At 49.5% G+C, this 14321-nt stretch overlaps 1 protein-coding gene across 1 annotated transcript in view; it reads right to left on the bottom strand.

Moving 5' to 3' along the window:
* The window catches only part of LOC132213897 (protein Daple-like), a 75880-nt gene that overhangs the window by 37935 nt on the left and 23624 nt on the right, over positions 1-14321 (bottom strand). Inside the window, exons 15-19 of the mRNA XM_059660778.1 lie at positions 13622-13718; positions 12293-12382; positions 10518-10663; positions 5698-5787; positions 3758-3996 (exon numbers count right to left, since the gene is read on the bottom strand). Of these exons, the coding sequence (XP_059516761.1) occupies positions 3758-3996; positions 5698-5787; positions 10518-10663; positions 12293-12382; positions 13622-13718 (662 nt within the window). The remainder of the gene's footprint in view (positions 1-3757; positions 3997-5697; positions 5788-10517; positions 10664-12292; positions 12383-13621; positions 13719-14321) is intronic.

Below are 14321 nucleotides of genomic sequence, written 5' to 3'. Positions count from 1 at the left end.
GAGAAGATTCTTGATATGAATTCTATCTTCTTGAATTTGAAAAAAAACTTTACCTGTGCCCCAATATGTGGTCTATCTTTGAAAATGACCCATGTGCACTTGAGAAGAATGTATATTCTGTGGCTTTGGGGTGTAATGTTCTGAAGATGTCAATTCCATCTGATCTAGTGAGTCATTTAGGATTGCTGTTTCTTTGCTGACTTTTTGTTTAGGGGATTTGTCCAGTGGTGTTAGTGGGGTACTAAAGTCCCCTACTATGACTGTATTCCTGTCAATCTCTCCCTTGATATCCTCCAGAAGTTTTGTTATGTATTTGGGTGCTCCTCTATTGAGAGCCTCTATGATTACGAGAGTTATATCTTCTTGTTGAATTGCTCCCTTCAGTATTATGAAGTGGCCTTCCTTATCTCTTGTTATGGCCTTCACTTTGAGATCTAATTTGTCTGATATAAGTATTGCTACCCCAGCTTTTTTTTTTTTTTCATTTCCATTCGTCAGAAAAAACCTTTTCCAACCTTTCACCATCAGTCTGTGTGAGTTCTTTGTTCTAAGATGAGTTTCCTGTAGACAGGAGATATATGGGTCATGTTTTCTTATCCACTCAGCTACCCTATGTCTTTTGTTTGGGGCATTTGATCCATTTACATTTAAAAGTACTTGTTTGTCACCATTTTTATTCTTTATGCCTGTGTTCCTTCTTCCCTTCCTATTTCTTCTTTTTATAGCACACCCTTTAGCATTTCTTGCATTGTTGGTTTGGGGGTAATAAACACCCTTAGTCCTTTTTTTGTCTGTAAAGATCCTGATTTCACCCTCAATTTTAATTGATAGCCTTGCTGGATACAGTATTCTTGGATTCAGACCCTTTCTTTGCATGACTTTGTATATTTCATTCCATTCCCTTCTGGCCGATGTGTTTCTGTTGGGAAATTAGTCAATAGTCTGATGGCAGATCCTTTGTAGGTAACTTTCTGTCTCTCTCTGGCAGCCTTTAAGATTCTTACTTTGTAGTTGGTGTTTGCCAATTTAATTATAATGTGTCTTGTTATCAATCTTTTGGGGTTCATCTTGTTTGGGACTGTGTGAGCTTTTTCTTACTGATATCAGGGAAGTTTTCTGTCATTATTTCTTCAAACAGATTTTCTATTCCTTGTTCAGTTTCCTCTTCTCCTGGCACCCCTATTACGCGAATGTTGTTTCTTTTTGTGTTGTCCCAAAGTTCCCTTAGGCTCTCATCCTGTTTTTTAAGTTTCTTGTATAGATGCTGCTCTGCTTGGGTATTTTTCCTATCTTGTCTTCTAGCACACTGATGTGGCCCTCCGCTTCTTCTAGTGTACTGTTGATGCTTTCTATTGAGTTCTTTATTGCAGCGATGTCATTTTTTCATTTCTTCTTGCTTCTTCTTCATTTCTTCTTGGTTCCTACACATATTGTTGAATGTGTCTTCCATCCTTTTAAGTGACCTTATGACCACTTCTCTGAATTCTTTCTCTGTCATACTGCTTGCCTTCATTTCATTTCCTTCCTTTTCTGGTTAGTCCGCCTTTCTTTTGTATGCGGGCTGTTTCTTTGTCTCCCCATGATCTCTCCTCTCAGTGCTTCTGGTTATGTAGCTCTCTGTCTCCTGCACTGACTTTCTTCAGGCAATGCCAGCTGTGTTTACTTTGCCAGTTCCAGGTGAGTGCTCTTTGATTCAGCTGTTCCTTCTGCTCTGTGACAAGGCACAGGGCTTGTCCGTGAGTTCGCACATTTGTCTCCCTCAGAGAAAACCTGCCAGGTGCCCGTGGTCGGGGAGGTTGGAGTTCTGGCATTCCTAGATTCGCAGCTGAGATAACTGGTCCCTGGAATTCTTGGTTTTAAAGTCCCAGGAAGCATCTGAGATCTCCCCAGTTTAAGGTAAGACTGGGGTTCTGATCACAGTCCGTCTCTAATCACAGCCATCTCCCCTACAAGATGGCTTGGTCTCTACAGCAGAGCTGGCCACTCCAGAAGAGATTTCAGCTGCTGTAGAGTCTGCCCAATCATGGGCGGCCAGTCCGCCAGTCCCAACAGTCCCTTGGAGTATAGCTGTCCCTCACTCACAAATACTGATACTCCATGCACTCTCCTTTCGTTCTCTCACTCTCACACTATCTAGAAGCCTGCAGTCCTGTCAACAGCCATCTTACTTCTCCTATTTTTTTTGTTTTGTTAATCCTCACCTGAGGATATTTTTTTCAGAGAGTGGAAGGGAGGCACAGAGTCAGAGAGAAAAACATCTTTGTGAGAGAGACACATTGATTGGGTGCCACCCACACACCTTGACCGGGCCAGGCATTGAGCTTGAAACCCAGGTACTTGCCCTTGAACAGAATCGAACCCTGGACTCTGTGATATGAGAGATGATGCTCTAACCACTGAGAAAAACCAGCCTGGGCAGTCAAGCATCTTTTCTCTGAAAGGGTTGCTAAGTCAATTCGGCTGATTATCATTAATTAACTCAACTTAGACAATAACACAAGGGGAGGTGTGAGTGTGAAAAAAAATATGTATCCTGTATGAAAACCAGAGGCAACAGATACCTCTAGATAAATGTTAATAAGTTTGTTATCATTTCCCTGCATGTGAGGATTTTACCTAATTCACCTCCTGTAAAGACTTGGAATGCAAGCATTAGTCCCCAAACACTAGTATAGATGCATGTACACATTGTGTTTTATGAGTTTCGAGGGACACACCAGGTCCTGAAGTGGTGAATGTCACCCAGAAAGGCGTGTGCACAGGTCACATTCAAGAGGCGGCTTGTCAGGGGCCCTGGTGCTGTCACAGCTGCCCCTGAAAGGGCATGAGTCTCAGGCCTGGGTTGGTCTTCAGGAAGTCCTGGTGTCCTTCATAAAATTTAAATGCTCAGGGTGCACGTTTGGCAGGTTTATAGGTAAGTCATGTAGAACATGATATTTAAAAGTAAATTGAAAACTAAGCCATGTTTAAGGCAAGTAAGATGCACTTTCCCCCTCTCCCAAACCTTAACATCTCTGAAATCAGGATGCAGCTTCGAGCCTGTCTCACAGTCACTGTCGACCAGGTGGCAACTGTGACAAAATCGTCACTGCCACAACCCATTTATCTTCTTCTTATGTGAGCACCCTTGTCTGACAGCCTCTTAGATTCGATGAAATACATACAGCACATGCAAGTAGGAATCCACTTCAAAAGCTCTGGAAATTCCACATGACAACCCTGAATGATGAGGTACAGTGCACACCGTGGTGGCAGGACTCAAGGCCAGATCAAGTCAGAGAAGAAAACTGGACCCGCTTGTCACAGTGACAGGAAGATCAGAGCCACAGGAGGCCTCGCTGAAGACCTTGCAGCTGTCCATCACGTGTTAAATGCACCGGGGATCTCCCTACAGAAGTGGCCTGGAGGAAACATCCGCTGTGGAGCTATCTCTGCAGGAACTGTGTGGAGATCAGTTCTGGATATTCGAGTCCCTACCACAGTGTCCATGATTTGTGAGGCTCCTCATGCTGAAGGACCTGAATTGTTCTGGGAGAACATGCAGCCACACTGACGGGGGTTTATATTTCCTACTTGGGTGTTCACATACCAAAGGAGACAGATGTGGTGTGTGTAGCATGCCCCCTTCAGGCTCCTACACACACACACATGCATGTACACACCTACCACGCAGTCTCCTTGGTTCTCCCATCCCTGAGGGAGACCTGAGATCCTCCCCCCTTCACTTCCCGCCTGCAGCCAGGTAAGCCCTTCCTACCTTTTCCCCTGGGCCCCCTGCAGGTGTCTTGCTCTTCTGTCACCTTTGAGCAGCATGGGGTGGCCTCGAGGGGTTCCAGCTGCGATTGAAGAGGCTGAGAAGTACTGGGCGAGGCCTGGTCTGAGGACCCCAGCGGCCAGGGAGGCCTCTGTGGGGTTGACTTTGGTCGTTCTCTGGATCCCCCTTTCTTTAGTTTGATGAGTTTGACTAAGACTTTGGCTCCAATCCAGTGCTTTTTCCTGTAAGAAGTAGGTTTTTAGGACACAACCAAGCCTCGTTGCCCCTCCAGCAGGTGTCTGGGTGCCCTACTCAAGCTGGGATTTCCATCACCAGCCTGAGAAGGTGGCGCTTAATTTGGTTCAGAATGAGGGTGCTTGTTTCCATCACCATGCTCATCCCCCCTGGGGCTCAGGAGGTGGCACACAATGTGCAGTTAATCTGCACAGACCCAGGGGTGGTGGAGGCCTTCAAATGGCAGGAACCCACACTAGCCCCTCGGGAAAACAGAACTTCACACCCAGCTCTCAGCTCTTGATTACTGTGCCAAGTGCAGGAAGTGGTGCCGTGCTGACCTAATCATGCTGGTTGGCAAAATTCCACCAAAACGCCATTTTCAGAAAGAGTCAGGGACCTCCTCATTTTCTGCTAGGTGTAATAATACATGAAATTGGCTGGCATACTCTGCCCATTCTCGTCATTGAGGAATCTGGGTGAGGGGAAGAGGGCAGGAGAGTGGGCCGTTTGAATTAAAAACAGTGAGCCCTGGGTGGTGTTGCCTGGTGGTTGAGCGTCGGCCTGAGCACTGATGGGTGGTGGGTTTGATCCCCCAACAAGGGCACATACCTGGGTTGCAGGTTTGATCCCCGGCCCCGGTCAAGGTGTATGAAGATGGACACCAATTGATGTGTCTCTCTCACATAGATGTCTCTCTCTCTCTCCTTCTCTCTCTCTCTATCTCTCTCTCTCTCCCTCCCTCCCTCCTACCCTGTCTCCCTCTCTCATTTCCCCTTTCCCTTCCTCCCACCCCTACTCTCTCTAAATCTCAATGGGAAATATATCCTCGGGTGAGGATTGGAAAAATAACTAAATAAATGAAAATAGTGAATGTAAAATGTAATTCACTGCAGCTAACAGGAAATGAAGCATTCTAATGTAACAAGGACCACAGCTGGGTTCTGGTCCTGGCTCTGCCATGAAACAGCACTGTGCTTACACAAGCCACTCAATTTCCTCACCGGTGCCTCAATTTCCCTGTCGACAGAAGGGTCAGGTGGAGGTTCTGAAATTTTGTGATTTCTACAGAGAGGCCATGCGGGACTCATGGTGATTTGACCTCAAGCCTGGGCTGGGACAGGACAATGGGAAGGCCCTGCTCCTGGGCTCAGGCCCGGGCCCAGGGGGAAGCCCTGCTGGACGGAGGCTGGCAGTCCTGGGGGTCAAATTGGCCCACCACCGGGCTGCTGCTCTCTGGGGAAGGGAATGTGTTTGTGAACCTGCCCTGGGGGGGTCCAGTGAACCCAGAGGAATGGAGGGCAGAACAAAAGGTTCCTGTGCTTGAAGACAGGGGTGCTGGTCCAGGTATCCGCCCCAAGCTTCCTTCCCAAAACAGAAGCATGATTTTCTAGGTCCGGCAATCTTGAGACAAAAGCTGATATGCCTGCTTTAGTGGCTCTAAAAGCACCGATTCTGCCCTTAAACAGGCTCCTGGCCAGCAGCATTCACCATCCCTCATAGGATAACCCTGAGAACTGAGGGCGGGACTGAAAGAAACTCTAAATTCTTTCCATGCTGGGATGGACCTGCACACAGGGACCTGCCATACAGCGGAAGGTACGGGCCCAACAAACTGGCCGCTGCTCAAGGTGCTACAGCTTCCCCCACTCGTGAAAAAGCAAGCTTTCTGTCCTGGGTGTAAGCTACTGACGCTTAAATCAACTCACTTCTTTGGCGCTGGATCATGGAACTTGTGCTGAGCCATGCTTTTTACTTCCAGTTTTTCATTTTGTCTCTGTAAGGCATTGAATTTGTCTCTAACAGAGGAGAGAGAAAAACAGTCTGTTTTTTAAAATAAAACACATAAATTGACGCATCACCCTGCCTGGGACCTGGCCCAGAAGGAGCCAGTGTGTTTCTGGGACTCAGACATCACGGTGCTCATGACCACCATGACCCCTGAGCTGGGAATACGGGGATGGAAGCATGTGACGTGGGTCCAGGAGCCTAACACGTCGAGGAGACGGCTGAACACCGAGGGTCAGGCTGGACGTCACCTCAGGAGAGAGACTCCGAACCATCTGACACTCAAGCTGGGAAACCCCGAGGGTTCCTGCCATGTCAGCTCAGGACGTTGGGCACTCGGGTCAGACGCAGGGCTAGGCTAGCTCCTGCGGGTGCAGCCCAACGATACCTTTAGTGGTGGGGAGGGGTCTGCCCTGGGTGACTTAGACGCACATCAGATTAAAAAGGTCAGTTTAGCAAAGTCAGACCTCCGACCAGGGCCCACTCCAATGTTGGGCTTCTGCTAACACTTCTAGTGAAGCAAACTCAAAGCCTTTTGGGAGCCAAACAGATAAGATCAGGAGCAAAGCGGCCTGGGAGGACCTGAGGGAGCAGTGGGGGCTACGGCGAGGCTGAGCGCTTGGTGCCACCTGGGACCTAATGCGGGGCCTGCAAACGAAGCGCCGCTCTCCATGTGGCGGAGCTTCTGACAGCTTTTCCCGAAGGATCCAGAAGCCCCGGCTCTGAAGCACAATCTCTTAATTCCTAAATGTGGGAAGTCAGTTCACATCTTTAAAAACACAGAAAGGACCAGAGAGACACCTCTTAAACCTTGGGCTGCCAGAGGGCACCCCTGCTCCTGGGAGAGGGAGCCTGGCCTTCCTGAAGCAGAGGGCATGGCATGCTTTCCTGTTCTCTGTCTAGGACAGTGATGGCGAACCTATGACACGCGTGTCAGAGGTGACACGCGAACTCATTTTTTGGTTGATTTTTCTTTGTTAAATGGCATTCAAATATATGAAATAAATATCAACAATATAAGTCTTTGTTTTACTATGGTTGTAAATATCAAAAAATTTCTACATGTGGGAGAACCAAGATGGTGGCATAGGTTAATGCCGGAGTTTGCTGCTTTGAACAACTACTTCAAAAGTGAAACTAAAAGACGGAACCGACATCACCCAGAACCACAGGAACGCTGGCTGAGTGGAAGTCCTACAACTAGGAGGAAAGAGAAACGCATACGGACACTCAGAGGAGGCGCAGTGCTGAAGTCAAATTCTGAGGTGCGGAGTGCGTGGAGCCCGCTGGTGGTGGAGGGCGCGGTTGGTGTTTTCAATCGGGAGGGAGTCGCAGACTCTGAGCTCCAGATACAGGCGAGTCTTTAGGGACCCAGACTCAAACGGGAGAAGCGGGACTGTCTGGCTTCAGTCAGAGCGAGTGCAGCTTTCTCTCCCAGCTTTGCAGTGGGTGCTGGGACTCAGAGAGGCAGAGCCCCTGGGGACAGGACTGAGAGCCCCCATAATTGCTCTCTCCGGCCCACCCTGTTGATCCTGTGCGACCCGCCCTGCCCAAGCCCTGCACAGAGGCATTTGCCAGATAGCCTCAGGCAAAGGCTAGATTAGCACCTCCCTAGAGGACAGAAGTTCTCTCACTGCTGACACAGCTGATTCTCATAGCCACTTGGCCTGGAGGTCAAACTCTCCCTGGTATTAGCTACAACAATCAATGTTTAACTATAAGACTGCGAACAAAGACCACTAGGGGGTGCACCAAGGAAGCATAACAAAATGCGGAGACAAAGAAACAGGACAAAATTGTCAATGGAAGATATAGAGTTCAGAACCACACTTTTAAGGTCTCTCAAGAACTGTTTAGAAGCCGCCGATAAACTTAATGAGATCTACAAGAAAACTAATGAGACCCTCGATGTTATATTGGGGAACCAACTAGAAATTAAGCATACACGGACTGAAATAACGAATATTATACAGAGTCCCGACAGCAGACCAGAGGAGCGCAAGAATCAAGTCAATGATTTGAAATGAGAGGAAGCAAAAAACACCCAACCGGAAAAGCAAAATGAAAAAAGAATCCAAAAATGCGAGGATAGTGTAATGAGCCTCTGGGACAGCTTCAAGCGTACCAACATCAGAATTATAGGGGTTCCAGAAGATGAGAGAGAGCAAGATATTGAAAACCTATTTGAAGAAATAATGACAGAAAACTTCCCCTACCTGGTGAAAGAAATAGACTTACAGGTCCAAGAAGCGCGGAGAACCCCAAACAAAAGGAATCCAAAGAGGACCACACCAAGACACATCATAATTAAAATGCCAAGAGCAAAAGATAAAGAGAGAATCTTAAAAACAGCAAGAGAAAGAAACTCAGTTACCTACAAGGGAATACCCATACGACTGTCAGCTGATTTCTCAACAGAAACTTTGCAGTCCAGAAGGGAGTGGCAAGAAATATTCAAAGTGATGAATACCAAGAACCTACAACCAAGATTACTTTATCCAGCAAAGCTATCATTCAGAATTGAAGGTCAGATAAAGAGCTTCACAGATAAGGAAAAGCTAAAGGAGTTCATCAGCACCAAACCAGGATTATATGAAATGCTGAAAGATATCCTTTAAGAAGAGGAAGAGGAAGAAAAAGGAAAAGATAAAAATTATGAACAACAAATATGCATCTATCAACAAGTGAATCTAAGAATCAAGTGAATAAATAATCTGATGAACAGAATGAACTGTTGATTATAATAGAATCAGGGACATAGAAAGGGAATGGACTGACTATTCTTGGGGGGGAAAGTGGTGTGGGAGATGCGGGAAGAGACTGGACAAAAATCCTGCACCTATGGATGAGGACAGTGGGTGGGGAGTGAGGGCGGAGGGTGGGGTGGGAACTGGGAGGAGGGGAGTTATGGGGGAGGGAAAAGAGGAACAAATGTAATAATCTGAACAATAAAGATTTAATTAAAAAAAATTTCTACATGTGACACAGCACCAGAGTAAAGTTAGGGTTTTTCAAAATGCTGACACGCCGAGCTCTAAAGGTACGCCATCACTGGTCCAGGAGCCATGCACGCAGTGCTCGCTATACAGCGCCCCCCACTGGGCGGCCGGCGCCTGTCCAGTTCCTGCCTCTCCTCACCCATGTGGCCTTGACATCTCAGACCCCAGCTTTCCCTGCTTGAAAATGAGTCCTCGGCATCCAGGCAGCTGCTCAGGCTCCTTCAGTCAAGAAGGTGCCCAGGCCCCCTAATCCAAGGGCTTTCCCGCGAGTTCACCGCAAAGTGAGCACCCGCGAGAAGTGATCACTTGCAAACCACTGGGTCCCTGGCCACGAACCTGCTCTGCTCCCAGCGCCCTCATTTCGGACTCTGTTCTTCTAGTCTGTGTTATTCTGTTCCCACAGCCGTCCCCTAGCCCCACAAACTCATGGTCCAGCTATCCCAGGGCTGGGGAAGAGTCCGCTTGGAGCAGGCTCAGGAAGCCTGCCCACTCTCTGACCTCCTACAGACACTTTCTAATGCAAACCCATCACCAGATCATCCCCCAGGGTACCAGGTCCCTACTCTTCTAGTTTGCACCTGCCCAAGCTCTGCTGGTAATTTTTACCAGCTGCATTAGAGAGAGCCCTCTTCAGGCTACAATCTCTCACTTCTACCCCAAAAGTACAGTGAGGTTTTCCATGTCAACCATCCTTGGTAGGTGTTGAGCCCCCTGTAGATGAGCAGATGAATCTGGGAGAACAGTGAGCAGAATCGTCACCCTGGGGAGCTGGGACAGTGCCTCAGTGGCCACTGTGGCCATGTCCCTCTGTCCCACACTGGCCAGCCATTCCCGATCACAAGGAAGGACAGTCCCAGCAGCACAGCCCCAAGGGGTGAAGACCACCCTGGACCCACAAGATGCATCTCAGATGACTTGACTTCCAAACCACAAGGTTTCCAGCACCAAGGCTCTTCCTCCTGCCCTCATTTCTGGCAGCTTCCTAGGCCCTGCACACCAGCATCCCTTAATCACCCACTTCCCAGTGAATCCGACTCATTAGCCAGGCATGGAAGCCTTCCACAGCTGAGCACTGCCTCCCCCAGCCTTCCTTCTTGCCCCACCTTCTTGCCCCTATCCCCCCACACACACACACTGGCCAGCCTTCTTCCCATCCATGTCAGCAGCAGAACCCCAACTCCTACCACTATGCTTCCTTCTACCTCCATGGAGCTCCTCAACGTCTGTGTGCACATAGCTCTGCTCACATCCCATCACTCCTACTGGTTCATGGAGACCAGGTAACTGGTTCTGTGCACTTTGCAGGGCCAGGCCTGTTGGCAAACACAATGTCCGCAGAGGGAGGACAGCCACTGCGCACCAACAACCCACTCTGCAGCCCATTAAGGGAAAAACCGACGCAGAAAGGGCTCAGCCTGTGATCTGAAGTCCTTCCCTAGGAGCCTCTCTTTATCACTGTTGTATTTTTCAAAGTGAACTTGATCCCAAAAGAAGATTAAGAAGCATCTGTCAGGGGGCAGTGTCTCTGAAAAGCCAACAAAGCCAACCACCCCTATGTGCAGAAATCTAGAACCATTCCCGGGAAAACGAGAGAAGGATGTGCTGGTAGGATGGTCCGTCCCCTTGCCTGGGACACCAGTGCACCCAGGGGTTCTCTGCTGCCCAGAATGGTGCGGTCTAGTCGTGGAGCTGGAAGCCACGGCCCCTCTGTTGACGGGCGTCCGTCAGCCCACACCCCTCACACGTACTGCTGCTGCTCCTCGTGGAGCTGGTCCTTGTCCTCCACGTCCTCCTGGAGAAGCCTCTGGTTCTGCTCTTTCAGCCTTTGGATTTGGTTCTGCAGGTCACGTTTTTCTCCCTCCAAGTTGCCCTTGAGGCGGGAGACCAGCTAAAACACAGATGGACAATGTCTCAAACACCATACGCTCCCGTGATTCCACTGCTGGGAATCGACATCCAAAAGGAGAAAAAGGCCACGTGCACAAAGGTGGTCATTTTGGTATGATCTACGTCAGCTGGCATGACCAATACGGCCAATGCCATGGGGATGGCCAAGCCTTCTGCCGCTGCACCGTCCAATCAGGCAGCCACTGGCCACGTGTGGCTGCTGAGCACTGAAAACGCAGCCAGTCTGAGCTGAGCCATAAGTGCAAAATATATAATAGGTTCTGAGGACTTAATAACAATTAAAAATAATGTAAAGTATCTCATTAATAAGCTGCCCGGTGTGTGTGTTTCTCAGTAGGTTGAGTGTCCCATTCACTAAGAAATCACCAGTGTAATTTCTGATTTGTGGTGAGCCGGCACGGCCATGGCATACTCAGCCCCAGGCTGCCTTATGTGCCAGGCCTGCTCAGCCTGGTTCAGTGACCCTGAGAGGGGTCAATGAAGGATTAAGAAAAGACAGCAAGAGAATGAAAGCTGGGTCTCAGTGGGATGCTGCTCCTCTGACATAGAGACAGCGCCAGCGTCCACAAGCCGTGTCTTTATTTTATAGCAGATGCCACGAGGCAAAGGAAGGGCGTGATCAAGATGTTGACAACATTCTCGTGGGTTTCAGTCCTACTCAACTACATGCACATGAACTCTATCACTCAGGCATGTGGGGCCACGTGTTCGGACCACAGGTTCAAGCTTACCACTGTAGCTGTTGGCTATAATTGTGCTGGGAAGGCTCTGCCCTCCAAGCTGGGCCTTGCACGTCGCAATGAGAGGACTGTGCCCTTTCATCAGTCCAAGGCTTGAACCTGTCCAAACACTGTAGCTGCGCCCCACACTGATCAAAGCACATGCCTGGGTTACTGGCTCCACTCCCCAGTAGAGGGCATGCAGTAGGCAGCTGATGGATGTTTCTCTCAAAAAATCAATAAAAAATCATATTATTTTAAAAAATCTCATTAATAAGCTTTTGGGGTTACATGTGATATTTTAGATATAAGGGTTAAATAAAACAGACCCCTACATTAATCCCACCTGATTCCTCTTACTTTTTGAATATGGCTACTAGAAAGTTGTCTGTACACAAAGAGGCGTGAAGCTGGACCTGAAATTTGGGCTGAGGCTGGCCAGCTCCTGCTCTAGAACATCATCGTGGTTGGTGTAGCAGGAAAGTCCCAAGCTTTGGCTTCAGACAAACGGGGTTCCAACCCACTACTTCAGAGGGACAAGGATGGGAACCCCAGCTCACAAGATCATTGTGAGAATTAAATGAGATGACACAGAGAGCAGAGTGCTCAGTCGAGAGGATGGAGATGAAACGGTACTTGGATGCTTCCATGCACCTCCCCGACAAAAAGCAAAAATCAGGGGAAAGGTGTTCTGTAGCACACCCCTGCCAGTCATGGTGTTCGTCCCAGTCAACTGCCTCTGGCTTCCTCTCTGCCTCTGAGTGACATTCACACACACCCTTTGAGCAGAGATGCCAATGAGGACCCATTCCCACCTGGCTGAGCCCAAGGCGTCAGCCCAGGGAACAGGCCCACCCAGGGTCCTGAGGCCCTCCAGCCCCAGGCCTCACCTGGAAGCGGTTGTCCAGCTCGGTCAGTGAGCTGTCCGTGCTCTGGAGCTCCTCCCTCAGCCAGTTGCACTGGTTCTGCCAGCAGTTCACCTGCAGCTGCGTGTCGTTCAGGGAGGTTCGCAGCTTCTTGTTGTCTGTGAGCAGCTGGTCCTGCTCCCCCTTCAGCTCCTCATACCGGCCCTGCCAGCTGTTCACTTCCTGCTGCGTGTCATTCAGGGACAGTTGCAGCTCCTTGTTGTCTTTGAGCAGCTCCTTGGTGAGGGCATACAGCTCCTTGGTGAGGGTGTACAGCTCCTTGTTGAGGGCGTACAGCGACTCTTGCTCTGCCTTCAGCCCCTCGTACTGGGCCTGCCAGTGGTTCACCTCCAGCTGCGTGTTGTCCAGGGAGGTTTGCAGCTTCTTGCTGTGAGTCTGCAGCTCCTCCTGCTGCCCCTTCAGCTCCTCGTACCGGGCCTGCCAGCTGTTCACTTCCCGCTGCGTGTCATTCAGGGACAGTTGCAGCTCCTTGTTGTCTGTGAGCAGCTCCTTGTATTCTGTGAGCAGCTCATTGGCATCGGCCTGCAGCTCCTTGTTGAGAGCGTACAGCTCCTCCTGCTGCCCCTTCAGCTCCTCGTACCGGGCCTGCCAGATGTTCACTTCCCGCTGCGTGTCATTGAGGGACAGTTGCAGCTCTTTGTTGTCTGTGAGCAGCTCCTTGTATTCTGTGAGCAGCTCATTGGCATCGGCCTGCAGCTCCTTGTTGAGAGCGTACAGCTCCTCCTGCTGCCCCTTCAGCTCCTCGTACCGGGCCTGCCAGATGTTCACTTCCCGCTGCGTGTCATTCAGGGACAGTTGCAGCTCCTTGTTGTCTGTGAGCAGCTCCTTGTATTCTGTGAGCAGCTCATTGGCGTCGGCCTGCAGCTCCTTGTTGAGAGCGTACAGCTCCTCTAGCTCCGCCTTCAGCCCCTCACACTGGGCCTGCCAGTGGTTCACCTCCAGCTCCCTTTCATGAAGGGAGGTTTGCAGTTCACTGGTGTGGGTCTGCAGCTCCTTGGTGAGTGTGTGCATCTCCTCTTGCTCCCCCTTCAGCCCATCGTACTGGGCCTGCCAGTGGTTTACCTCCAGCTGCCTTTCATGAAGGGAGGTTTGCAGCTCACTGGCGTGGGTCTGCAGCTCCTTGGTGAGTGTGTGCATCTCCTCTTGCTCCCCCTTGAGCCTCTCGTACCGGGCCTGCCAGTGGTTTACCTCCAGCTGCCTTTCATGAAGGGAGGTTTGCAGCTCCTTGTTGTCTGTGAGCAGCTCTTCCTGCTCCTTCCTCAGGCAGTTGCACTGGGCCTGCCAGCAGTTCACCTGCAGCTGGGTGTCGTTCAGGGAGGTCTGCAGCTTCTTAGTGTGGGTCTGCAGCTCCTCCTGCTCCCCTTTCAGCTGCTGGTGCAGGGAATTGGCCCTAGGGGTAGAGAGACACAAGGCCAAGGGCTGAGGCGCACTCCCAGGCACTGTCCCAGTTGTGCAACCTTAATCAAAACTGCAACCTCTCTGGGCCTCAGTTTTTTTCATGTGTTAATGAAGGGTTGAACAAAATCAGCGGTTTTCAAACTCTGTTCATTGGGGTTCGAGGAGGCTACCCCAGGTACCCCACTGCCAGCTGGGGTAGAACAACAGGCAGGCTCGGACACCACGGCAACAGAGCATCCCTGTTAAAGTCCTTTCTATCTGAGGCTTTGGCACATCTGCCTACTTGGAAAAAGGGTTCTTTGATTCAAACATTTAAACACTGAATCAGAACATTACTGCTCTAAGACTCTATGTCTATATCCAGCTCTTCTCCCCAATTCCAAGCCCCTTTCTAATTTTAACTACTGAGATAAATAAAATAGAAGATTCTGGAGTGTTACCTATATCCACTTAAATCATCATCATCATCATCATCATCATCATCATTACCTGGGATTCCTTGGGGTAGATTATACCAAAAAAGATCATATGACCAGAGGCTCATGGACTCAATGTGAACACAGGTGTGCGAAGTTTGGCTCACACAGCTTTTTAA

This window comes from Myotis daubentonii, chromosome 12 (assembly GCF_963259705.1).
Source record: "Myotis daubentonii chromosome 12, mMyoDau2.1, whole genome shotgun sequence".
In the NCBI taxonomy this organism is placed as follows: Eukaryota; Metazoa; Chordata; class Mammalia; order Chiroptera; family Vespertilionidae; genus Myotis; species Myotis daubentonii.
This window is presented reverse-complemented; position numbering and strand designations above follow the sequence as displayed.